We start from the raw sequence: 27,569 nt of genomic DNA, 5'->3' as shown, positions 1-27,569 counted from the left end.
CACGCTCCATCCTCTTCCTCCTCCTGTCGACTCTGGAATCCAACTTCCAAGCGGAGGGGGGAGCTGGAATAGGGGGGGATCTGGAAGAGGGGAGGGGGCTGCGCTCCCTTCTCCAGCTCCCCTCTCCAGTCAGGTGACAGTTGAATCCCAGCACTGACTGAAGGGAGAGGAGAGACAGGAGGGAGCGCGGGGCCCAAGGCGGCCACCTTGCCCTAAGGCTGGCCCTTAATAATATATCTCAGGTGTTCTACACAAGAACTTTAGACTGTCAACCAGGAAGTGGTCTGATTTTTTTTTTTTTTTAAATATATAACAATTTTTTTCATTTTTCATACAAATCAGGTAGAGGTACAGAAATAAAAAGGGGGAGGGGAAGGGGTACAGAATGTTACTATCCAAGAAGCAAGAATATGTAAAGTGGTCTGATTTTAAAGGAAACCAGGGGGTGGGAGCTACGGCAGGTATAGGCACTCATTTGGTGCTACATGAAGGATATGCACAAAAATAGCTACGGTATAACATAACAGGGACAAAAATAGTGGTAGTGACAGTCCAGAAGGTGTCTATTAGAATAGTAGCACTTAGTACTCTATGGACTCATATGTTGAGCCGATTTTTGTGATGTGATGGAAGAAGATCTTGCTTGGTCCATGGCTCCTTCAACAGGTGAAAGGAATTAGAGCTATGCAACACCTATAGTATTAATGAAAAGTTTTTAGAATAACAAAAATGGTATTTTGTATATTATGAAAACTGCTTTGACAAATGGAGAAAGTGGTTTTGCAGACTTGGATTAGTTCAATGTGGAATTAGGTGGAGCTTACTTAGTGGAATGGGGCAATTTGCCACAGTCAGCTCGCCATAGCCGATCAGGTGCCGAGCAATCTCACCACCAAAGTAATCTCACCACCAACATATGTTAATGGGGGGATTTCTAGTGTAAGCGGTTAAGCTTTGTAGGATAAGGGGTAAGGTTAGGGGTTAGGGTAAAGACTTAAGGATACTGATTTTATGTAAGGGCTCTGATTATGGGTTTTAGGGTAAGAAGTTAAACTTTAGCGTTTTAGGGTGGTAAAGATTAGGGGTTTTATGGTAATGGGTTAAGGTTTTTAGGATGAAGATTAGCGTTGGCATTAGAGGTTAAGGTTAGTGTTATAGGGTAAGGGGTTAACAGGATAGGGTAAGGAGTTAAGGTTAGGGGCTTTTGGTGTAAGAGGTAAGGTTAAGGGGCTACCTTTGAGGTGGGACGGCTGTTGGCATGATGCTCTCGGTGGCTGATCGTCACTTGCGAGTTGGCTGCGGAGGAGTGGTTGTGGAGAGTTGCATGTGACAAGTTGCCCTAGACCGCTTATTTAGTTCTGCAGACATTGGAGTATATGAATCAAGATGACGCTATTTGCTCTATAGAGCCTCAATGCTGGAGACAGACATGAAACTTGTTCCTTACATTTGATATAGATTTCTTGGGAACAGAGCATATATCCATCTAAAACTAACTTAATTATTCCTTTTAGCCACCCCTTTTACTATCAGATGCTTACCAAAATTGACACAAATACATTAATGCTATGTGATACATTAGAGTTGTTTGTGGCATTTCTCCAGCTTGCAAAGATTGACACATATAGGACCATATTTACTCAGAAGTTCTACTCTCTGTCTGTGCTAAAGACACCCTATGACCTATTAACTTCAATGTTAGATCTCCAATAAAATGTTATCGGACCCCTGTAATATATACTGAGATACTACTCTCTCAGACATGCAGTACTTTCAATAAAGTGAAAGTACTGTAGTATTTCCTTCCAAAACTGAGTAGGTACTGTTTTTACAACTAGTTTTCTGATTGAAGATATGGATATCATAGCTTTTCAGTTTTAGGCCCTGAATGAATGTCTCTGATACGTACAATATCACAGTATGTTGTATTCTTTAGGAGTTAGAGAGAGGCTCACTCAGATTTAAACATTTCAGTAAAAAGGCCACAACACTTGAAGAAGAAACCTATAAGGTTTTAAAAGCGGCAGTAGGTACAGTATAATTTCATTTATGTAGTTGTCATGTTGATCCTATTAAAGGTTTTCCAATTTACGACCTGTGAAATGGGATTACGAAATATGATCAACATTTCTCTGTGTCCAATAAAGACACTAGATATTTGAACTATGGTAAAAGGGGATAGATTCTTTCATAATACATTTTTAAGGAATCTAATATAATATCTGTTTCAAAGGAGCAATCCTTCCTTGGATCAAAGTGAATGAATAATGGTGACATGTGTAAGGGGACACATCTAGATAATTTACCCAAATTGGACACATATTTTTTATAGTTAGACTTGGGAGGGGTATGATTTTCTATGGCTCCTCCCATTTATGTGATGTCACTGTGTTCAGCAAGAGTTTGAGTCGCCCTTCCCCACCTCTCCTTATCTTTATTGGTTCTCTGATAAGGACAGGGTGGTATAAGGGTAAAGAACACACTTGATTGATAAATATATCCCCATTCAAAGGCCCCTCAGAAATTCAACTGACCGACTATGTGGGTTTGCACCTTTAATAGTCTCATAACGTTTTATCCATCAATAATCCTCAAAATAGAAAACCAGGGGAGGATTTCACAATGAAGTACACAATTTGGGGAACAATGATGGAGAAATGTAGTTATTTTGATACAACCAACAATGATGGAGAACTGTATTAAAAAATATTTTTTTTTTACTAGGTCTCTACTTTTAAAAGTTTTGATGATTTGTGACATTGAACTTGTTGTATAAATGTGTTTACAGCTGTGTGTTTTCCTTCTGCAGATGTGGATACAGCTTTTTTACAGTGCAAGTTTCTGGTGGCTATTTTGCTATGCGGTTGATGCCTACCTAGTGGTTCGAAGATCAGCAGGAAGAAGGTATATAAGTACATGCTATCAACTACAGACTCATGGTAGAAATACTGTACATTTAAAGATGATGCCAAGAATAGAATCAAAATAAAAACAATAATTAATCTCACTCATATTTTCCATGTCTCTTAGACATCATACATTGGTTATTACTGAGAATAGCGAGGTCTGGCGAAGGAGCTGTAAATCTGAACTGCAGTTTGGCCCAATGTGTCTGAGGTTGATGTTGAGAAAAGGCATTTTTTTTTGTTTCTAGCTCGCCTTTAAGCAAAATGCCGTTCTCATTTGTACTTGTGGAATTTCCCGCCTTAGGAGTGGGTTCCTCTCTCCTTGTTGCGATTTGGCAGCAGGAAGGAGACTAATTGAGCTTGCCAGGATGAAAGGAAGAGGAGGCAGACAGCTATGGTAGTCTGGTTAAATATATTTATATCAATGACATGAAAATTAAATAATTATATATATTATAGTGTGTGTGTGTGTGTGTGTGTGTGTGTGTGTGTGTGTGTGTGTGTGTGTGTGTGTGTGTGTGTGTGTGTGTGTGTGTGTGTGTGTGTGTGTGTGTGTGATGCTGATAGCGCCAAAGTGATTGTGAAATACTGTAGTAGTGATAAAATATGTGCCCAAAGAAGTAATGCAACAGTGCAGATATGTAATAATATTAATAGCAAAACAGAATATGTAAATATTCAATATCCGTGAACAAAAACACAATATTCTTGAAAAATGATAAATCCAAGATAGTGTCCCAGAGTTCAAAGGGTTCAATCAGATGGAATATAGATGATAAATAACCCAGTCCTAATAGACCTTATGCTACAGGCGACTCTGGCAGCTCTCAAGTGGATGAAACCACATCCAGAGTTGAATCTAAAAAGAGAGTGCACGCACTAAATTATTTCTAAGCATACAGCACTTCCACTGCAGCAGGGATTCTGGGAAATAACATGCAACTGAGCACACGGTGTCACCTTTTGTGACGCTACAGTTGAAGCAGGCTGTAAACTAGATATAGTACAGTAATAATACATTATAATAAATTATTGTAAAAAGGAGTACAAGTAGCACTCACAAGTTTTAAAGCAGTTAAGTTGACAATAGTCACCAGCCGTTTCCACTCGTCATGAAGACGAGTTGTCACAGCAAGATGCAGGACTAGTACAGTATAATCCCTTCTGTTGGTATCAGGGGATCCAGTATATATCACAAGCTGGTTATACTCACACGAACCAAATTGACACGGGTTCTGGTTAGATGATCAGCTGTGTATAAGAGGTTACAGCACGAAGAAGTGACGCAGCCCAATGCGTTTCATCACAGATGAAGTCACGTGTTGTGACAAAACGCGTTGGCCTCTCAATCGCTATATATATATATATATATATATATATATATATACACAGTGTTCGACAAATCACCCAAAAATCTACTCGCCCAACCAAAAAATCTACTCGCCCCTAGTCCCGCCCCCAACCCCGCCCCTAGTCCCGCCCCTAACCCCGCTTTAAAATAAAATATATTAATAAAATACATTTAATAAATTCCTAGTCAGAACATTCGTTTTTGACATAAATGTATTTATTGTATTACATTATACTACAATTAGTCCTTGTTACGTGTGTGTGTTTGTAAATGTCGGATCTAGAAATAAAAGCCAGGTGTGAATGACTAGTTTCCTGAACCCCTTAACCAGTGTCTGGACGTCCCCGCTTCACAATATCTAAAGCAGCAATCCCGCCTGGGATCTTAACTGATCCGCAGTCCCTCAAAGTCCAGGTACCCTCATTCCCGCAATGTTATACATTGGAGGGGATGTGTTCCCTACCTGTCTTCTGGGTTAGGGGGGATGCCGATGTCTTCCGTGTGAAGCTTGAGTCAGATCTGGAAGAAAGCAGTATAGGTTATTTTGGTGTAGTATAGGGCAGTTAAGATATATAGGGTAAATAAGATATCCAGATTGAGAGAGAGAGAGAGTGTGGGAGAGAGAGAGAGTGTGGGAGAGAGAGAGAGTGTGGGAGAGAGAGAGAGAGAGAGAGAGAGTGTGGGAGAGGGAGAGAGTGTGTGGGAGAGAGAGAGAGTGTGTGGGAGAGAGAGAGAGAGAGGGTGGGAGAGAGAGAGAGAGAGAGAGAGAGTGTGTGGGAGAGAGAGAGAGTGAGAGAGAGAGAGAGAGAGTGGGAGAGAGAGAGAGAGTGTGGGAGAGAGAGAGAGTGTGGGAGAGAGAGAGAGTGTGGGAGAGAGAGAGAGTGTGGGAGAGAGAGAGTGTGGGAGAGAGAGAGTGTGTGGGAGAGAGAGAGAGTGTGGGAGAGAGAGAGAGTGTGGGAGAGAGAGAGAGTGTGGGAGAGAGAGAGAGTGTGGGAGACACCGAGGGGAGAGACACCGAGGGGAGAGACAGAGAGGGGAGAGACACAGAGGGGAGAGACACAGAGGGGAGATACACAGAGGGGAGAGACACAGAGGGGAGAGACACAGAGGGGAGAGACACAGAGGGGAGAGACACAGAGGGGAGAGAGACAGAGGGGAGAGAGGGTGGGTGACACACACACAGAGGGTGGGTGATACACAGAGAGGGTGGTGGGTGACTGACTGGGTGGGTGACTGACTGACTGACTGGGTGGGTGGGTGGGTGACTGACTGACTGACTGGGTGGATGACTGACTGACTGACTGACTGGGTGACTGACTGACTGACTGACTGGGTGGGTGACTGACTGACTGGGTGGGTGACTGACTGACTGGGTGGGTGACTGACTGACTGGGTGGGTGACTGACTGACTGACTGACTGACTGGGTGGGTGACTGACTGACTGACAGGGTGGGTGACTGACTGACTGACTGGGTGGGTGACTGACTGACTGGGTGGGTGACTGACTGACTGACTGGGTGGGTGACTGACTGACTGACTGGGTGACTGACTGACTGACTGACTGGGTGGGTGACTGACTGACTGGGTGACTGACTGACTGACTGAATGGGTGGGTGACTGACTGACTGGGTGGGTGACTGACTGACTGGGTGGGTGACTGACTGACTGACTGGGTGGGTGGGTGACTGACTGACTGGGTGGGTGACTGACTGACTGACTGGGTGGGTGACTGACTGACTGACTGGGTGGGTGACTGACTGACTGACTGACTGACTGACTGGGTGACTGACTGGGTGACTGACTGGGTGACTGACTGGGTTATTGGGTGACTGACTGGGTGACTGACTGGGTTACTGGGTGACTGACTGGGTTACTGGGTGACTGACTGGGTTACTGGGTGACTGACTGGGTTACTGGGTGACTGACTGGGTTACTGGGTGACTGACTGGGTTACTGGGTGACTGACTGGGTTACTGAGTGACTGACTGGGTTACTGAGTGACTGACTGGGTTACTGAGTGACTGACTGGGTTACTGAGTGACTGACTGGGGTGGGGTGGGTGACTGATGTGACTGACTGGGGTGGGGTGGGTGACTGACGTGACTGACTGGGGTGGGGTGGGTGACTGACTGACTGGGGTGGGGTGGGTGACTGACTGACTGACTGACTGGGGTGGGGTGGGTGACTGACTGGGGTGGGTGACTGACTGACTGGGGTGTGTGACTGACTGTGGTGGGTGAATGACCCATGCATACATGCACACACACCCATGCATACACACACACACACACACACACACCCATGCATACACACACACACACCCATGCATGCACACACACACCCATACACACCCATGCATACACACACACACCCATGCATACACACACACACCCATGCATACACACACAGAAACCCATGCATACACACACACACCCATGCATACACACACACACCCATGCATACACACACACACACACACATGCATACACACACACATGCATAAACACACACACATGCATACACACACACACATGCATACACACACACACACACACAGACACACACACACACACGCATACACACACACGCATACACACACACGCATACACACACACGCGCGCATACACACACGCGCTTACACACACAACAGGGGGAAGAAGAGGAAAGGCCGCGCGACCGAGCACCACCACTGCCCTGCTCGCCCCCTCCCCACCCCCCGTGACCATCTCTAGTCCTGCGCGGGGATCGGCGGGAAGCCGGGACAGGGAGAGAAGGGGGGGACACCCCCACTACCATCTCCTGCCCCGCGGGGATCGACGGGAAGCCGGGACAGGGAGAGAAGGGGGGGACACCCCCGCTACCATCTCCTGCCCCGCGGGGATCGACGGGAAGCCGGGACAGGGAGAGAAGGGGGGGACACCCCCACTACAAGCTGGGACCAGGGAGAGAAGGGGGGGACCACCTGCCCCGTGCGGGAAGCCGGGACAGGGAGAGAAGGGGGAAACACCCCCACTACCATCTCCTGCCCCGCACGGGAAGCCGGGACAGGGAGAGAAGGGTGGGACACCCCCACTACAAGCTGGGACCAGGGAGAGAAGGGGGGGAACACCTGCCCCGCGCGTGAAGCCGGGACAGGGAGAGAAGGGGGGAACACCCCCACTACCATCTCCTGCCCCACGCGGGAAGCGGGGAGTAAGGGGGCTTGCAGGGAAGGAGCAGAGGGGCTGCAAGATGGAAGATTGGAGAGTACTTACTCTCCAACAGATCTCCGGCCAGAAAAAATGGCCGCTCGTTGGGGGCGGGCTCATATAGAGCCTGGCCACGCGCTCGCAAAGCCTGGGAGCGCGCGCCAATCAGCTGTCAGGTAGGGAGTTTTTTTTTTTCCAGCGCGAGCAGGGAAATTTCAGCGCTAGCGGGGGGAAATTTAAAAAAAACAAACACGTGTTCTGCTTGGGCCAATATTTACTCGCCCGGGGGTTAAATCCACCCGCCCCGGGCGTGTAAATGTATAGGATTGTCGAACACTGTATATATATATATATATATATATATATATATATATATATATATATATATTAAAGGATGAAAAGAGTCCCACTAAAAGCACTCAAGCAATTGTAAATGATAAGTTGATTTATTCAAAGGAAAAAACATGGATCATTGCTGATGTCTTTCCTCCTTGGCATTGTGTTAACACACCTGAATGCTCCAGACCAGCAAACTGCTAAAACTTTGGCTTTTATAGAGGTGGTCACACTTGCTGATGATCAATTAATCAAGGGCATTTGATTAGCAGCACCTGTCTGCTACTTAGCATCTTAATTCCTATGGAAGCAGTAAGGGTGTACTTAGTTTTTTACACCTGGCTTCTCCATTTTGGCTTTATTTTTGTTAAATAAATTATGACACAGTGTAATATGTCATGTGATGTTGTTCATCTGGGTTGTATTTACCTAATTTTTAGACCTCTAAGGAACAGATGATTGTTATTATGTCCTGATATGTAAATCCATGGAATTCAAAGAGGGTGTAATTTCTTTTTCACATGAAATATGTATGTTACATGTATGTCTATATATTTTATTTATGTAATCCTATATTTATATCTAGAAGTATACTATAAATGCATAACAAAGTATACACTTGTAGCCACTAGATAAGTTTGTAATGTAAATTGCGAGGCAAGGCAAAACCTACAATAGAAACCTGCTCAATAATCTAAAGCCCGGCCGGTCAAGGTGAGGGCCTATGCTGGAAAACTACAAAAGTAATCTGCCTATATTATGCTGAATAAATAAACTAATGAAGTACCACTCAATCACAAATGACAAGTAATAGCATGAACAAACAAATCACAATGGAGCTTAGGCCCCAGACGAAGCAAAGCGGTGCGAAACGTACGTCGGGGCTGTGTGTGTACTTTCCCTGGGACACGCCTAATCTTACATTGGACCTTAGCTGGATACTCCTGTCTGCAATTTATGCTGCTCCATTCTCTCCCTGAGGACTCTCATACCTTATAATATCTGGTCACTTGCAAGTATACTTCACATGAGGCTTTTCCATTGTGATTTTTTGTTCATGCTATTACTTCTCATTTGTGATTGAGTGGTACTTCATTAGTTTATTTATTCAGCATCATATAGGCAGATTACTTTTGTAATTTTCCAGCATAGGCCCTCACCTTGACCGGTCGGTCTTTAGATTATTGAGCAGGTTTCTATTGTAGGTTTTGCCTTGCCTCGCAATTTACATTACAAACTTATCTTTAACATTGTATTTAGGCTAGATTCCTTGTTTCTAGGGTTCCTAGGGGACTGTTTTAACTTATATTTTCTTGTAATCCATGTTTTTCCTTTGAATAAATCAACTTATCATTTATAATTGCTTGAGTGCTTTTAGTGGGACTCTTTTCTTTCCTTTTTTTGTATTGATATTTTTTGTCCCCAGCACCGTCATCAGGTTATTATTATTATCAGTAATATATGATTTTTTGATTAAAGCAAACAACATTGTGTATCACTTTTCTAGTTAGTTGCAGGCTTTTCTGTGTTTGTTTTCGATATATATATCTATCTATATCTATATATAGATAGATAGATATATAATGACAGCTCAACCCCCTTATAACACTGCGCTTTGGGTCCAAAGAATCACATCGCGCTATAAGCGGATCGCGTTAGAAATAATGTACAATTGTATGCATTGTACAATAAAGTATTTAAGATACCAATAATCGTGTTGTAAAGTATTCCTAAATACGAAAATTGGGAGCCACGCTTGCATCGCGTTATAAACGGATCGTGCTATAATGGAGTTGAGCTGTATATATTTATTATTATTTATTTTTTAAATTAAATTTTTTTTTTATGTTAGCACACACAGGAAAAACTGCCGTTAAAGGCTGGCTGTTGTGCCAGATAAACTGGTAATACAAATAGACGTTTTAGTGCCTAACAAAGTATCCGGACATTTCGGTTCCCAAAGGGACCTTCTTCACTCTGACCAAAACATTAGCATTCTTGTTGTTTTATGGATTGAATAAACACATTTTTCTTTTCTTCAACATTTTTCAGTGCTGGTATGTAGTGTGTAACCCATGTTCCTCCCCTCTCCCCCCTTCCCGGTCGCAGACTGGACCTCTAGGGTGTAGTGAGGGCTGGCTACATGTATGTTGGTGGTGCATACCTGTGAGGAACAGGAGGGCCTGAGTTTCCCGCGTTGGTATTGGGGATAACAGGGATAGGCTTCTGGGGTATATGCCTCCATCTTCTTAGCAATGGTGGTGCAATGCCTCCATCTCTGGCGAGCCTTAAAGAATAAGGTGGGACCCTCCCAGAGAAGCCCTGGTCCCAGGGCGAAAGATCCCAATCTCACACACTGTCTTTGTTAAAAGCAGCAATGTCTCTTTATTCCTTTGGTAGCAGCACACAGCAGATCATACACCGCAGTTCATACGCAGCAGGGCTTCCAAATGTAAACAGGTCTTTTCCTCCTCTCCTCTCCTCCAGGCTGTACCCCTGCAGGATGGGCTGACTGGGGCTTCAATACCCCTTGCACTCACCCCAATGGTATATCCTCTGGGTGAGGCTAGATCTCCCCCCCCCTCACCCCCTGAGCAGGGTGAGGGGCATTGGTTCACCGTCTATAGTTATATCCGCTATATTCAGACTGGGCCTGAGTATCTCCTCCAAGCATAACCTCTCAGGTCAGCCACTCCGGTACTCTCTGCTCCCAGGACAGAACTGCACTACTTAGTTTTTCACACATGGCTTCTCCATTTTGGCTTTATTTTTGTTAAATAAATCATGACACGGTGTAATATGTTGTGTTGTTGTTCATCTGAGGTTGTATTTACCTAATTTTAAGACCTGCTAAGGAACAGATGATTGTTATTATGTCCTGATATGTAAAACCATAGAATTCAAAGAGGGTGTACTTTCTTTTTCACATGAATGTGAGCACATTCACATGTCTCAGACAGGTCTGTAATCCTGCTTTTCCCCATTATTTCTTGGCATACAGCACTTCCACTGCAGCCAGGGATTCTGGGAAATAACATGCAACTGAGCACATGGTGTCACCTTTTGTGAAGCTACAGTTGAAGCAGGCTGTAAACTAGACAGAATATAGCAGGGATTTAGCAGAAATTATATTCTGAATAAGATAAATTCAATATAATACGTTGTTAAACTGAATATAACTAGTGCTTCCATTTCTTAATGACCGCTAAATACAATGTTTCACTTTACTGGTAATTTAATTCATGCTTTGTGGATCATGCTTTCATTCACCCTTAAGGATATTGTCTACTTGATGCATGTGTTACAAAGACTTCTTTATTACTTCCTGTGAGATAGCCACAGGCAGAATAAATTGTACCCAGCATTTTCACGAGTGTGTAAGAGACCACTTTGACGTTTGAAAAGGTCAAATTAGCTCTGACCTTGGTTTGTGTTGTCAGTCACTGCTTTTATTATGCATCTATGATAAAAAGACATGAAACCTTACATCATCTGCCTTTTTCATAAAATATTGTTTAAACTGAGATATTATGATTTTGGCAAAGGATATAAACATGTATCAAATTCATTCTATATACGTGTCATTAATTTGCCATTGAACCTACTGTTCTGCTGTAAAAACCATGTTCACCAAATCTAATATACAGTATGTGATACAAGTTACTTTGTTAGACTAAAGCAAGCTCAGACCTGACCGATTATGTGATAATGAAAACGCTTTAAGGAAAATTACAGAAAGGGTTCTATAACATAATGTATACTATTATATGTGTAGTACAGAGAGGTAGAGCTGTGGAGCACCACCAGTACACAGCAAGATATAAAAAAAACAATGATCCAGGGGTGCTCTCATAAAAAAATATTTATGAGATCACATGTGACCATAGGAGAGGTAAAAAACTCACCTAGGTGTTTTATTTTATTATTGTGACGGTAGGGGGTAACCAGGCTACATAATAAAGGTTAAGCCCTCTGGTTAACCGTGGGGTCCCTGGTAGCTACATAAGCACCATAAGCCAGGGACCAGGGATAATACATGTGGAAAATAAAGTGACCCTTGCTTTTTTCTGTTTTCATGTTCCCTTAAGCCCTAGAACTGTGAGATTTCTTGTGTCAGTTTTATGGGGGATATTTGGGTAGAAATGCAATTATTTTGTTTGCAGGTGTTCGGGGGCCGACGTTACCTTTTAGTCCTTTAATTTTCCCCAGCGAGCAGGCATGATTTGCCGGTACGTGGAGTGTAAAACCGGGGCAACCCAGTGTCCCCCAGACTCCTGGTTTTCGAGCCCAAATATCCCAAATCCATTTGCCTTATAAGTATAAGGTTCCCCAATGTGTACACTTTATTAAAGTGTACTTTATAATGTTTTAGATATTTACTATAAGGCTCTATACAGCCAGCCAGGGCATCAGTATGGATGCCAGCATGCCTGTATAGAGTCCGGAGTTCAAAGAGGAGAGGATGTTCAGAGGTGAGAAGACTGTTTGCTGGGCGAGGAAGGGACACATTTGTAGCTGCCAGACTTGGTGGAGCCTGCACAGCTGGTGGCAATGAGTTTGCTGGGGGAGATACAGCTCGTAGGCGCTTCTCCCATTGGCTAAATCATATTTCCCGCTCACTCGGCTTTTCGAGCTGGCTTGGCACACCTCCTCCTCTGACGTCAGCCCAGGGACAAGACCCTGTTTCTATTGGCTGGTGAAGGAATTCCCACGTTCTGATTGGTCGCTCCTCCTTCCTCCATGCTCAACATAGCTCAGTGGAGGACATGTAAGGAGATGCCCTTGTCAGAGAACTAGACTATTTTGTGGCTTGAGTCGATGAAGCTAGGGTGGGCTTTTCAAAGTTGCTCTGTCCCAAACAGCAGAGCAACCGGCTTTGTTGTCAGACGAGAGCACCAAGTTGCCTATCGGGACTAGGTCCCGGTCAGGATTTTCTGCTGAATCTCAGTCCAGGACAACCGGAACCAGGTTTCAATTAGGGTAAGCCCTTGCAAGCTGGCACCCTGTACCTAAGAAAAGCAGATATAAATCCCCATAAGTGTGTATATTTCTGTATTTTGTGTTTTGTTATATTTCCAAGGTTGTATCCAAATAAACCCAATTTTATTTCACTGCCTTGTTTTGCCTATTGACTGATCCCTAAAATATAAATGTGTTAAAAGACCTGGTCTACCGTGACAGGTTTTTTTCTGGTGGCACTGGTGGAATCATAGGGCTTTGGTCTATAACTTCTTGTGGAGAATTATAGGACAAAGTGAGATTGTGGATTGCAAGCTCTCAAAACAAGTGGTGTCGGAAAACACATTATACAAAATCAGGTATCACACTTTTCAGTGTCATTCAGTTTAGAACCACAATGTCACTCCGTTTAGTACCACAAGATGGCTGCCTGTTCAGGATGGTATCGGTCCTGGGATCGTGCAGCGATAGCTGCCAAGTGTGAGATCTTCGGTCTGCAAACGGAGGGTTGCAGCAAAGCTGAGCAGGAAGCAATACTGGAGGAACATGAAGATGCCCTTGCCAGTGCTAACCCCGATGGGAGCTGTTGCCTTGGCAGAGCGCAAATGAACAGAGCCCAAGGGACTGGTCCAGGTCGCCCCGGTTGCACAAGGGATACCCATCATCTCGGGGATCCCGGTTCGCTCTCCGGAGAATATTGTGGCTATAGTAGCAGTTTTGGGTCCAGAGCCTATTCCAGTGGAGCGGATACAGTGGATGCACGTTGTCCATCACCCCCTTGCAACAGCCATGCCCAGCACACCTCAGGACTACTTTCAGTACCGTCCATCCAAGATAACTCACCAGAGTTTTGGGAAGTTCACACAGTGCACGGACATCGATGGGTGCCTGCGGAGCTTTGAGAAGCAATGCCGGCGGTACTCTCTCCCGCCAGCTGAATGGGTCAAGTTCCTGTCCCCACAGCTGAATGGATGGGCACAGGAGAAATACGAGGCGATCAAGTCCGAGGAGGGTGAGAACTACAAATATGTGAAAACGGTCCTGCTAAGACGGTACCGAATAACTGCCGAGACCTATCGGGAGTGGTTTCGATCAGAGGACAAGACTGCTAAGGACGCTCACGTGGACTATATGACCTGGATCATCCACCGGGTTACTCGGTGGGTAGAGGGGTGCAATGCCCGTACCTACAAAGAACTGCTCGACCTGATCTTTCACGAGCAGTTCTACCAAAGGTGTCTCCCAGAAGTCCTGGAGTGGGTCCTTGACCGCAAGCCATCTAGGAAACACTTCCTTGCAGAGACTAAATCAGACGTGAGCACCAAGTTCTTAGTTGAGAATGTAGAGGTCCTGGTCAGGAGTTCCTGACGAAAACCATTTCAGGACTATCGGGACTATGTCCCTGTCAGGATTTTCTGCTGAATCTTGGTCCAGGACATCTGGAACAGGGTTCTTATCAGGTTAAGCCCTTGCAAGTGGGCGCCCTGCACCTAGGAAAGGCTAGATCTCAATCCCCAGACCCCAGTAAGTGTGTACATTTCTGAATTTTGTGTTTTTTATTTCTGAGGTTGTATACAAATAAACCCCATTTTATTTCACTGCTTTATTTTGCCTATTGACTGATCCCTAAAATATAAATGTGTTAAATGACCTGGTCTACCGTGACAATTATAATATGTGCCCTACATAATTTTTGGTCTCCTCAGTCCTCCTAGTGCTTTTTCAAACCACTCCTCAAATTGCTCACTAATTGTAGCCTGATAAATTGACACAAGTTATTAAACTGTGATAGTGCAGACCAGGGCACTATCACACGGAATCTCCCTTGAAACCAATAAGAATTTACATGCGATAGTGACCTGATTTAAATGGGTGTCAATCCCAGATATTAATAATGAAATCCCTGTTCTCCGATTTGACAAGACTCAGGGCAATAATTAAGTAATAATCACCTCAGAACAGGACATTACTGGCTAATAATACCCTGGTTGGGTTAAAGTCCCTCGGCTTCACCTCAGGCCTTCAACTCTTGTTGAAGAGTTGAAGGCCTGAGACAAAGGACCTCAACCCAGCCAGTAATGCCCTATTCATTGATTCCTCCCCCTCCATGCAACAGTCAGACTGACTTTTCCCCCTCCATGCCAAAACCAGGCACTGACTCCGTCCCCTCCCTGTAGTAGCCAGACACTGACTACTCCCCCTCCCTGAAAACAGCCAAAGACTGATTCCACCCCAATTCCGGCATGTGTGTGAGAAAAGGTTCTGCACATGAGAGAATGAGAAAGGAAGCGAGTGACTGGGGCACATGTAACAACATAGAGAGAGTTTTTTGATGCACTACTCCAATTTTGTTCCAAAATTGCATTATATGTACCAAAGTTGTTGCTTCAGTTTCCATTTTGAGGCACATTCTTAGGCAACAAAGTTAACGCCACCACGGATCTGGTGGATTCTTTTGGCGCACATTGTATGGAGACAAAGAGATGCACAGAGGCAATTTGATACATCTCATTATAATCTGTACTTCGTGTAACTCCTCCCTAGCCCCTGCTATTGACACTCCCCAAAACACAAGCTGGCGCGCACAGCGCAAAAAGTGTCCCTGACTCATTGGAGCAAAGCGGCACAGCACAAAAATTACAATAATTTTCAATAAAATGTAGAATATTATTTTATATTACTAAAAAATGAATGAGTTTATAAAAGTGTCTATATTGTTTATGATGATAAAAAAAAAAAACAATACAAAGATTAACTTTAGCCTATAATAAATAAGCCCCAGAGTTCCCGAGTGTGCTATAGTTTTGCCCTATTAAATTAACATACAACCAAACGAGGGTAAAGAAATATTTTTGGGGGGTTCTTATAGGTCCAAGATGATCATTTAACAGTGTTAGCCTAAATTAAGAATTGTGCATGGATATAAAGGAATCTATTCAGCATTATTTAAGTATGTCTTCTTATCTTTGCAGCACAATTGTTCTGTATCACACGATGACTTGGGGACTCGCTATCCTGCTTTGTGTAGAAGGTGTTGCTATGCTTTATTACCCTTCAGTGTCCAAGTGAGTAAACAATCCAATTGTTAGCCACTCTAAATATAACTTGATGAAAGTACTGTACAAGTAGCCAGACACGCAGTTACGGTAGCTAGTAAGTGAAAATATCAATTCTACAAGATAATAATGTGTACAAGAAGACAGAAAGGCCAAGTTAGTGTCTGAAAATGTTTGCTATATTTAAAGCGGCAATCCAAGCTGGAGATTTGTTTTGCGAAGTTTCTTTTAACATTGTATTGAAGCAGGTGTCTCGGAAGCTAAACCCCTGTAATTTCAGCTCCGGGTACCCCCTGCTTCCAGAGATGCGTATCTCTGTAGTAGGTGCCGGTAGCCACACGGCTCACAGGGATCACGTAACGGCTGCTTTTCCAAGTTCCCGCACCCAGCGGGCCAATAAGAAGCTGTGATGTCATCGGTGCAGCTTCCTATTGGCCCATGTGACGCAGGAGCCTTTCCTACACAGTGCGGCCATGTGACCGCTGTGGCGATTTCAGGGAAACGGAACAGTAGTCTGTTTTCTCACTGGACAGATCCCAGCCTGCGCTCCATGGCACCAGTAAAACCCAAACCGTTTGAGGATGACGTAGTCACTATGTCATGGGACCCCCTGGTGAATTTCCACACTCCAAGCAGGTTTACTCTGGTTTCTCTGATGTCCTCCTGGTTCCTCCAATTTGTTGTTTGCATCTGTGGAGTCACGGCACGGGTCACTCTAGAAACATAGCCAATTGAAACTGCCTGGGGTGTGGACGTTCACCGGGGCACGTGTTTTATTTTTTTGTTTTTATTTGTTCAGTAAGTGTGAATATGTATATATTTTTTTGCATTGGAATTCACTTTTATATAATTACCTCTGTGCGCTTTTGTTTTTATTCTTTTGTACTGGGTATAGATAGCAAAAGGTCATGCTGTTCGTGATTATTTTTAGCTTCTATTTCAATGCTTTCTTCACAGCGATTTTTCCTCAAATCTTAATCTTCTTGGGTTAATGAAACTCACTACCAGCTACAGAGCCAGTAACCAAATTCAAGTTGACTACATCAAAAGTTGCCTATGAGCGGGTTTGCTGACTATGTATTGTCAGAGTTTGGGGTTTTACACTGTATACAAAATGATTGACATTAATAATAACTTTATTTCATATAGCGCTTTTCTCCCAATGGGACTCAAAACCCTTCAATTACTGTATAGTGCGTGGTACACAGCTCATCGGAATTTTTACAGACACAGTCCCTGCCCAGATTAGTTTATAGTTACAATTTATGATTTTGGTGCCTGAGGCACAGGGAGATTAAAGTGACTAAGAGAAAAAATGGAGAAGGGCAGCGCACTGCAAGAAAAATAGGAGGAGGCTCACAATAAAATTAATTCTTTATTCTTTAAATGGATCCAACATAGCCCGTAGAGAGCTCACAAAGTCACCACACCTACGCGTTTTGGGCCGTGTGCCCTTTATCAAGGTGTATACCCCTGCCAGGGATGCTGTATTAATACCCTATACAGTGGAATGGTCCAAGCGGAGACATACTTTTATGAAAAGGACTCAATCTATTTCTGATGCGCTGGTCATCTATATCAGATTAAAGTGACTTGCCTAAAATGACAAAGCGCGGACACAGGGAATTGAACTAGGTTCCCCTGATTCAAACTCAGTGTCATTGTTTAAAGAATCACTCAGTAGACAAACATAATGGCAAGAATTATGAATGGTAGTGTCAGCTTGGCAAAAAGTCTTAAATGTAAAAGAATAGTAACAAACATTCTGGAATATATCGTTGTTGTAGAGGTAAAAGTCATTAATTACATTCTTTGAGTACCGAGGAAAAGGCGATTAAATGTTCTTTTTGATAGGAAAAATTCTGTATTTAAAAAGGAAGGTATTTTGATGGAAAACTTCTGAAGATTAGGTGTATTTAATGAGTTTTTCAATAGAAATATCAAGAAACTATGTTTAATGAATAATCTCCAATATACCAAAAATAATGCAACTGAAACAATTGATTTCACGATGAACATCAAACAATAACTGGAAGGCAATAGCCTTATTTTTCTTTGCGTGGGGTAGTAGTAATTTGAGTCCAAGCAAATTAATGAATCACATCTGATCACTTCTTTTAAATATCAAGTTCTTCCTATGGTTTTGTGCTGGTTAGAAAAATCAGAATGTACCACCCACCCTCCGCCTCCTTATATACTCAATTCTCCCTAGTGTGTTTATATACTCATCCCTAGACATGCTACGATTGGTAGGATACACCAAAGTTTCCTAAGTTAACAACGACAAATTGCTACTAACATGTTCAATTTTTCACCTACTAACACACAGGACAAAAATAATGGTGGATCTTGTTGTGGTGTTTTTTTTTATTTTTCAGTTGTGAGAGTGGACTGGAGCATGCAATTCCCCATTATGTCACCACCTATGCACCTCTTCTTCTTGTAATGATAGCTAATCCAGTCCTGTTTAGGAGAACAGTGTCAACAGGTAAGAAAATTAATGATATCAATATGGTGTTCTCTTTTAACCCCATGAGTGCCAGAGGGGCCGTGGAAAATTACCGTGGGGCCTCTTGACCTGGAAACAGAAGAGGAGTCCTCTCCCATTTCCCGTCACTGCAGATTGCTGCTTCCAGTGCTCCATGGGAATGCAGAACGCGATCGAAGATGGAAAAAAGCATGATGTAGCCACTGCATAATAGTGCCCCTGGATTCCCTGACCCCATGTAGCGACTAATGGAAACGTCTTGGGGCACCCAAAGGGTTAAAGGCAATACTTCATTTATTGTTTTAATATATGCAGCATTTGATTATCTTTATTGATAACTAAGCTGCCGATCGAATCGTTCTCCCGTGATCGACCAGCCAAGACCCTGCTCCCCAGGGTTCATTAAATGGCTGCCTTTCAGTTTCAATCCATCCATCAGTCAGTGTAACTCAGCTGCTCCAATGTATTCTTGTATTACTAAGGTGAAATTATCTATTGTTAGAGTTTGTAGCTCAAGATGCTGGGAATATTGGCAACAAATTACCACAAACAGGAAAGTGTTACAAAGATCTTGCACTGTTGGGGAGGTGGGCTAAATCTGCTACAGAAATCAAAGGATGCTCAGTATACTAAAACTAATTAAAAATGGCACTGAGTTGAATGAATAATAAAAAAATGTAGTAAGTATTATGTAATGCTAGAGCAATTATTTATTTAAAAAAAAGGTAGAATAATGCATGAAGTGCTCCTTTAAGATCTAGTAGGTGTATAATGCTCTGCAGCTCATCACTCGAAAGCAAGGGTGATTGTCATGTGATGCTAAACTGCAAGACATCCAAATCATGAATGCCCATATTCAGCAAGCTATCAAGTCACTTTCCTGTATCAGGGAAGACATTGAGCTCCATTCAATTGAATGAGGCAAAGATGCCTCTCCTAATGCAGAGAAGGCATTTCTCAGCATATTGCATGAGGACCTATGCATCGTTTCATGCTGGTGCAGTGATATTCAGATCTACAAACCTGTCTTTCTGGAGAGAAAAAAGTAAATCATTCAGTTAAAAAAACAGTGAAATAAAGAAACAAAACTAAATAAACCTGTTCGGTAAACCTACTTATCATTGAAAACCCGAAGTACTAGAAACGTAGACCTCAGTTGTCCGAGCCATGTCTGAGGTGTAAACACAGTCACTGGCAATGACAGGTAATTGATAATAGATTCAACTCACTCAATTTGATTTTAATGTATTTTTCTCTTATTATTTGTTTTTTGGTTAAAAAAAAATTGCTGCTCCTACATATATCACAATTAAAGGAAATAAACTGCACTCAGCCGATATAGATGTGTGATTTCCCAGCAGCAACTATGATGCGTCTTTTCCTAATAATAATGTAGTCGTAGCAGCACTCACAATTCCAAGGTGACCTTGCCACGGGGTCATGGAGACGCCAACAGGGTCCAGGTTTGAACGAAGAAAAGAAGAACCAGCACTGACATTTTCAGGAGGCTTATTAGGTGAATTTGTGTTTAGGTTCTTTTTAACAAGGTCCCAGTAAAGGACCAAAACGTTGATTCTCCTAATAAACCTCATGTCCACGTGAGTGCTGGTTCTGTTCTTAATTTCCCTATATAAAAATACTCGTTTTTTTTTTTTTTTTTATAAAGGGGATTCCTCCTTTCGCTGAAAACTTTATCGTTTGTAAACTTTTACCTACAAAAAAAACCAAAAGGATCCGATGTCAGTGGAAGAGCATAGTGTATTGAAACGTGTCACGTTCTTGGCATGCTTGGGCAAATATACTGTACAATCTGAACAATACTTTATGCCATCTGCAATAACTAAATGAATCCTTCTGTACAGACATAACAAGACTTACTGTTTTTGACGCGGCACAAAACCAAATGTAAATCCCCGGTATTTATTTGCCATTTGCGGCTCCCTTACCGCTACTGAGTATCCAAAGGCGAATATATTCAGTGCCCCACACATACTTAATTGCAATTACATACTTAACCCCGGAAATAATTCTGCCGGTTGATTGATTGTAGCCGAGCCGCAGATAACAAAGTGCTACCCCGGCTGTAATCTCCCACCCCACGGCGGTCACAGGAACACGCGGTCACAGGGACAGTAAGTCTTGCTGCATGTGTCTACCTGATTTCCTTCTCAAATTGTCCTTATGGGAGCTTTCACATGCTGGAATGTATGGTTAAGAAATAACCCCCCCCCCCCAAACTCCCTATAGATAAGCATACGTGATCACATAAGAAAAACTAGGGCAGCTAAATTGGCAAGAATAGTAAGTGGTCAGGCCAACGTCACGGCATAGTACAACATCTTTGTTCCAAGTCCCCTAAAGCGTTTTTCTAGTTACTACTTACAAACTGTTTAATAATTAGGCCATAGCTTTATCATCACCTTCAAATATTCATGAATTGAATGAACATTACATTTCTCCGATTTCTTAGTTGCCTCTTTGCTGAAAGGAAGACAAGGAATCTATACAGAAAATGAAAGGCGCCTGGGGACTGAGATTCAGATGCGCTTTTTCAAGATCATGCTGGTATTTATGATATGGTAAATTAATTTTTCTAATGAATGAAACTTCATCATACTTGGTAGGGAAGATGCCTAAAATGATATCATTCATTTAGTTGGGAGCTTGTATTGTTAGTACTGTAGAAATGAATGGTTGATATTCTTTGTGGGAGAAGCAGATCTCATTTTTACAGTTCAGCGATGAAAATATGCCAGCACAATACTAAATGAACACTTTAATAAAATACACTTATACAGTACAGTATATATATTATTAAAAATAGGGAAAAATCAATTTAATGGAAGGATCCTGTGCTAAAATGAAAATTTCACAATAACATTTTACACGATTTCCTGGCATATTATAATTTTTCCTCCTTTTTAGTTATTGTTTTTTATTCACGTGAACCAAGCGTTTCAGAACCATGGCCTCATTATTTTTACCACTATCGTTGACATCTAGACACAGGCTGCCAGGACAGATTGATTCTGTCCAGTTTTGACGGTTCTCTTTTCTAAGTCGAACCAAGGTATACAAATATAAGAATTATTTGCACTTAGCTCCGTTAGGCGTTTAGTGCCTAACGTTAACTTACTGTAAATTAACATTAGATTAATCGTAATGCATATCCACTAAAGAGTAAACTCAGGTAAAATAACGTCTGTTACTAATTCAGGTAACCTAACGTTATTTTTCCTGACGTAACAGAGCTTGGTATATCGGTCCCTTTAACGTACAAGTAATGAGTGCAGAAGTGAATGATCCCATCCTGCTGACACAAGTTTAGATGGTAAGCCTACTTTCTCCTGGTGACCCTCTGTTCTGGAAATATGGACATGTCACTTTTTGAGTCTTGTAAATGTTTGTCTACACCAACAGGAAATACATAAGGTGAAAGTTGGCTCATCAATGCTGGTGGACATTGTGTATTTCCAGAAATTGGTTTGTCATTAGATATATATAGTTCCTGAATAATGGCTTCTCCCAGAAGTCAGACTCTGAAAGACCCACAGGTCCAAGTAAGTTGAGAAATAAAGTAAAACATAAAACTAGATCAGTGGAAATGCTGCTTGGAAACCTCCTTTTTCTTAAAGATAATTTTTGTTACATGATGCTTATTCAAGGGTACTTACATTTAAAATAGTGCATATTGGTCCATATTTACTAAGTAGTGCTATTTTACAGTACAGAAACCAACACCATCAATTGAATGAGCTGATAGCTTCCGGTGCTGGAAGATATCTTACACAATAGCACCACTTGGTAAATATGGGTCATGTTAAATGTTTTTGGGCAATGTGACATTATGGCCAATATTCACTAAGTGGTGCTAGACACCTTCCTGTGCCGGAAGACACCTTATGGTCCATACACTCTTATGGGAAGGAGAAGGAGAACGTAACCCTTCCTGCCCGGCTCATAGGGAGTTTACATCAGTGTCTGTATTATTGGCTACTCAGGATGCATTACCTTGTTCAGGGTGCAGGCTTTGTGCAGTCAAACAGCAGCTTTATTAGCCTTCAGATACAGTCTCACATTTGATACATACAGTGCATCTAGTATATCCAATTGGGTGTCCTTTTTGCTATACTGTTTGTATGGCTTCCCTAGCTGCCCCTATCTCAGCCTGCTAGAAAGATGCTGAGGCTTAATGGTTCGTACGTTACATATAGATTCCCTCTGTTCCATAGAAACATAGGAACTTACTGATACAGCCACGAGTATCCAAACACTTGAGACTGCCAGGGACCCCAGCTGTTTTAATCCAATAGGCCATTAGTCTGTTTGCAGAAATGTCACAGAAATGTTGCAGCATTACTCAAAGATTGCCCCAGATTTTCAAAGGCAAGTGTTTGGATAATCGTTGCTGTATCTGTATATACATATTCACAGTGAGATCCCTCTTCTTCAACTCCTCCTGGGATCTGAGTTCCAGAAGCTTCCCCTTCACTATATATCCCACCATGACGCCACTGTCTGCAGGCAGAAGGGGGGAATTAACTTCTGCTGAGCCACCCCAGCACCACTTGATGAGGAAGGGGCATTACTCTGTGTGGACCCACACAGTTAACCCCTTAAGGCCGTAACAATCCCAAAGCTGGTTACATAAATAAAATACATGCTAAAACACTTACTACTATATAAGCTGAGCAGACTTGAAAAGAAAAGAATCCCTATAATGTGGCATGGAGAGAAACACCCTAGTTTAAAACATAATCTTTATTGAGTAACTTAAAATTAAACTGTTTGGGAACCACAAATGCAGGACACAAATACTAATAAAATCAATTTAAAGAACCGAAGAGGTGTGGGACTAAAGTACTAGTATTACAGTATTATATATATCTGTTTACTAGACATCGTGTAACACTTGGATGGTGTTGGTACTGCCTATATAGTATCCGTTTCTCTCCGTGCCACATTATAGGGATTCTTTTCTTTTCAAGTCTGCCCTCATTCCTCTTCCCAGTGAGCACCACCCCACATATGCTGTTTGCCCCCCCCCCCTTTCTTTCCCCTCTCTTGTGTGTTGAGCAGGGTATTTTCTGCATTATATACTAACGCAGCCTTTTTCTGTATACATACTATTTAAGCTGTCAACCAACACAACATTTTGAGAACATTGTGGTTCAGGCTTTGTTTTTTTTAACTATCCCTGCCAAAAAAACTCAGCTGGTCTTCTAGGGTTGCAGCCACGTGATTTGCTTGGGGTAGTGATCAGAATGTCACTGCTAGCCCGCAGTGATGCATACTGTACTTAAATGAAGGGGCCTCCACTTTTATTCATATCGTGTTCACTGCTCTGAAAATGAGCAACAAAGACATGATGTTACCTGAACGGGATGGGGGCCCTTAGTCTGCCGGCCCTGATGTTCAGGGAGTGTTATAAGGGCAGCTTAAAGGTTGAAGGTACAGTCTTACTTAAGATTTGGGTGAAATAATGGCAGGGATAGATTGAAAAATATTAATGTTGCCGATTTTTATCATTTATCTTGTGTCCTCAATGTTAATGTAACCCTTTCGGCTTCTAGAAGGACCAGCAAAGCATTGAAAAGCAATGCCTAGATGGCTCATTTGTCAGCCAAGGGATTACCCATTTAAACAATATCACTATTGTTGGCGTACTTTGATGCCCCATAAGCCTTCTAGGGGTTTCCGATCTGTGTTTCTAAATGTAAAAAACAGGACAATAACTTGGAAACTGGACTGCACCTCACTGGCCTTTAACATTGGAGTAAATTCATACAATTTTAGGCTACTCTTTATTGCCCCCATTAATGCGTTAGGAAATCATGGATAGTGACATTTTTTGACATTTTTTGGCTGTCATTTGACTGTGCTCTGGCACTAACTACACTCCTATAGTGCCATTTTTTGCATGACTTTTGGCGCACGTTATCCAATTCCGACATCTTTGTGTAATTGCTAGATCCTAGGGACAGACATTGTAGTTGTGTTTGGAATAATATGAGATGCAAGGAGAATTTTAAAATAAATACATAAACACAGGGTGGTAAGAGTATTCTTTATTTTTTCGGAAGATTAATTACTTTCCGCTTTCCTTTGGGACAAATATACTTTATTTTACATTAAAAAAAATTCTTAGGGAAAACCATTTGAGGGTTTAAGAATGAAATAAAATAAAAAGATTCTACTAAATCCTCTCCAAATTCAGGGACTCAACCCTGCAACAAAACACAGAACTCCAGACATTTTGGACCACATAAACTAAGCGGTGCTATTCATTTGAATGCAGAAACGTACATGACATTCTGATGATGGCTCAATGGTAAATCTTTTGTGCCATACTTGGAATGGCTTAAGTGCATCATAAAGGTCAAGAAAACATGATTGGCACATACTTCTAAATGCTAAAGAATGCTGTTGGCATTAGGAAACGCTAAACCTGTCCAATATCTTTATCTCTTTATCAGTTGGACAGCCAATATTATCAATGAGAGTCTTTTGTTCTACCTTGAAATGCAGCCAGACATCAATGGAGAGCTCCTGAAAAATGTGAGGAATTCAGCACTCATCACATGGTTCATAATGGTAAGTCAGGCATGACTTTAATTAGGCTTGGTACTATAACCAATTAATTCTGCATTAGTTTAGTCACTTCTTGTTCTTGTAACAATGCAGTCAGTCTTGAGTGGCTAACACTGCTATATATCAGGCTCCAAACCCTAATGAAATTAGACAATAGGATCTAAACGTACATCATGGAATAGAGGAGTAAAAGAGAGAATATTATATGTACTTTCATGCATCTTAAGGCATAAATGACACCCAAAAGTGAATTATCTTTAAGAGACAAATAAATACTTGGACTTGGGTTCACAGTTTCTATTAAGCCTCTCAATACACAGGCATAAATAAGGTACATCAGGGAAAGGGGGTTAAATGGAGACTTTAAAATACCCAAAATACATAAAAACATATAGATACACAGATAAAATAACAAAGGAGAGAGGAGTAGGCAGTTTGTAGAGATGGGTGGATTTGGATCCGCAGCAGATCAGCCGGATCCTTGGGTCTGTGGATTTCTGCGGATCAATCTCAAACAGGGCGATTCTCGTTTTGCAGATTTTTTATTATTATTATTAGTATTGCCAATACACTCTGTGGATTCTGCAAACCATTGACGGATTTGAAGAATGCACGGATTCGGCAATCCGTCAATGGCTTTTTAAGAATCCGCCAACGAGTTCCTGAATTCACAGATTGGATTCTACAAGTCCATCAATGGATTGTATCCAATGGCGGTTTTTGATGAATCCACGTAGATTAAAAAGCGACCTAATCTGTTTGCGGACTTCACACTGCAAAACGTATTTTAAGGGGAAATTACGAGAAAATCCAGGGATCTGATTTGGGCAGATTCTCCCATCTCTGGTAGTATGGTACCTTCTATTGAACTGCTTAATTGTAGAATTGATATTGTACTACACATATTTTTGCTCAGATAGTTTAGGAATTATTGTAAATATTACCTTCCAATATTGTGCTGTTCCTCTTTGTTCTGCGCCCAGTACCAATATTGGGCCATCAGTTTCTTGCTTTTGATATAAACTCACACCATGGAATGTATATGTACAAACTCCCAATAGTGTTCACTTTAACCTTGGATAGATTATGAATCAATGGGAATTATTCATTAAAATGCAATAGTGCTGATAAGAGCACTGTCTCATTGAAATTCCCATTGCAGTGAAACAGATTGGTTTCCCCAGGGTTATCAAAGACCAGTAAAAATAAACCGTGCACCACCAATTATATAATATAACTTCTGTGTATTGTTATTCACATTTTACGTACATCTAATTTAAGATAATATGTTGTATTCTGTAGAGATTAAAAGCAAATATCAAGTATATTGTTTTAGTGAAATAATGGCACATTATATTATTGGCACATGTAAGGATGGAAAAATAAACACAAGATTGCTGCCATGCGCATCTGTATGGGCCAAAAAATCCCCTCTGCCTGCCGTTCCGGACTCTACTAAAACCCAGTAGAAAAAGTAAGAGCTGCTCCATCTCTGCCTCTTTTTTAGGGCATACTGAATCCAATGCAGGGATTCCTCTTCACATTGGCTTTCTATGGATGGACTGGATGTAATTTTGACCTGAAGTTTCGACAGAAAGAAATCGCTTGGGAGCCAATATCTACTTCAACTTCTGCTGAAAATGCATTCACTGCACCCACTGGTTCTTTCCTGAACTACCCTGGCTACATCCAGAACTCAAACAAGACTGAGATGGGAAATAGCCAGCAAACAGATGACGGTTTGAGCATGATTTCTGAAGGTAATGGGACTATAGCTGAGAGACTGATCAGCAACTCCCCTGTTTACCAAGGCTGGTAGTTGTCCGTTATTCCACAGCTGGTCAAACCTTTCAGCTTCTTTATTACACTAAAATGCTTTGTTGGCCCCTCTGGCAGTGAAAGGGTCAAAAGGTGACAGTGCTGTATCTGATTACTGTGCATTGTTTTACATTGGTCTTCAGCTATGGATAAGAATGAATGCAATTCCTGAATCAATGTACAGTAACACCAACATTATTTTCCCGTCGCAGATTACTTTAGGAACTCTTGATACAAAGGACTTCATTATTGTTTTATTTCTATTTAGTAACTGAGGTTCAAACGTATTCTTCACTGGAGTTACCACAGCAATATTCTAGAACTATTTAAATCTAAGCTGAACTGTGCCATTTTTATTTAATCCCGGGACCCTCCGAAACCTGCACTAAGCACATTGTTCCACCACTTTTTATAAACTTGTCCAGGTAAAACAATAGGGCTGCCGGACTCGGCCTCACTCCTCTAGCCAATAGAGAGCTTTTAAGTTATTGGGACATAACATTGAAGCTTTCTATTGGACCACATTTATTTTCCTACTTCACAATGGTAAACAAAATGCAATGTATCTCTGGGCTGAAAATAACAGTTCAGGCAATGTTAAAAAAAATGTTTTCAAATTGGGGGTACAGTATTTCTGTTTTTAAAGAAGCAGTTCATACTCAGAAGACAAAATTAGTATAATGATGCTGAGTATCTCTATTCACATTGAGCTTTTCAGACAAAATAAAACAAATATGGGAGGCTGGTGGTATTTGTGACAAATCAAATGTAAGAAAATAGCTAATAACTTTTTTCAGTTGATTGCCGATCTCATAAAAGGATAAAGCATCAATCCTGTCCAATGTAGATATTGATTTGTTTGCAGAATTCATAACA

General features: G+C 41.9%; 1 protein-coding gene across 3 annotated transcripts in view; it reads left to right on the top strand.

The window, feature by feature from the left end:
• GPR143 (G protein-coupled receptor 143) overlaps positions 1 to 27,569 on the top strand; it is a 59,731-nt gene that overhangs the window by 12,559 nt on the left and 19,603 nt on the right. For all 3 annotated transcript variants that reach the window (XM_075589383.1, XM_075589385.1, XM_075589384.1), the window contains exons 3-8: positions 2,810 to 2,904; positions 15,713 to 15,805; positions 18,175 to 18,284; positions 20,755 to 20,863; positions 24,761 to 24,878; positions 26,383 to 26,635. In XM_075589383.1, coding sequence (XP_075445498.1) covers positions 2,810 to 2,904; positions 15,713 to 15,805; positions 18,175 to 18,284; positions 20,755 to 20,863; positions 24,761 to 24,878; positions 26,383 to 26,635 — 778 coding nt within the window. The remainder of the gene's footprint in view (positions 1 to 2,809; positions 2,905 to 15,712; positions 15,806 to 18,174; positions 18,285 to 20,754; positions 20,864 to 24,760; positions 24,879 to 26,382; positions 26,636 to 27,569) is intronic.

Source organism: Ascaphus truei, chromosome 3 (assembly GCF_040206685.1).
Source record: "Ascaphus truei isolate aAscTru1 chromosome 3, aAscTru1.hap1, whole genome shotgun sequence".
In the NCBI taxonomy this organism is placed as follows: Eukaryota; Metazoa; Chordata; class Amphibia; order Anura; family Ascaphidae; genus Ascaphus; species Ascaphus truei.
Note: the sequence above shows the minus strand (reverse complement) of the source record. Positions and strands in the feature narration are given on the sequence as shown.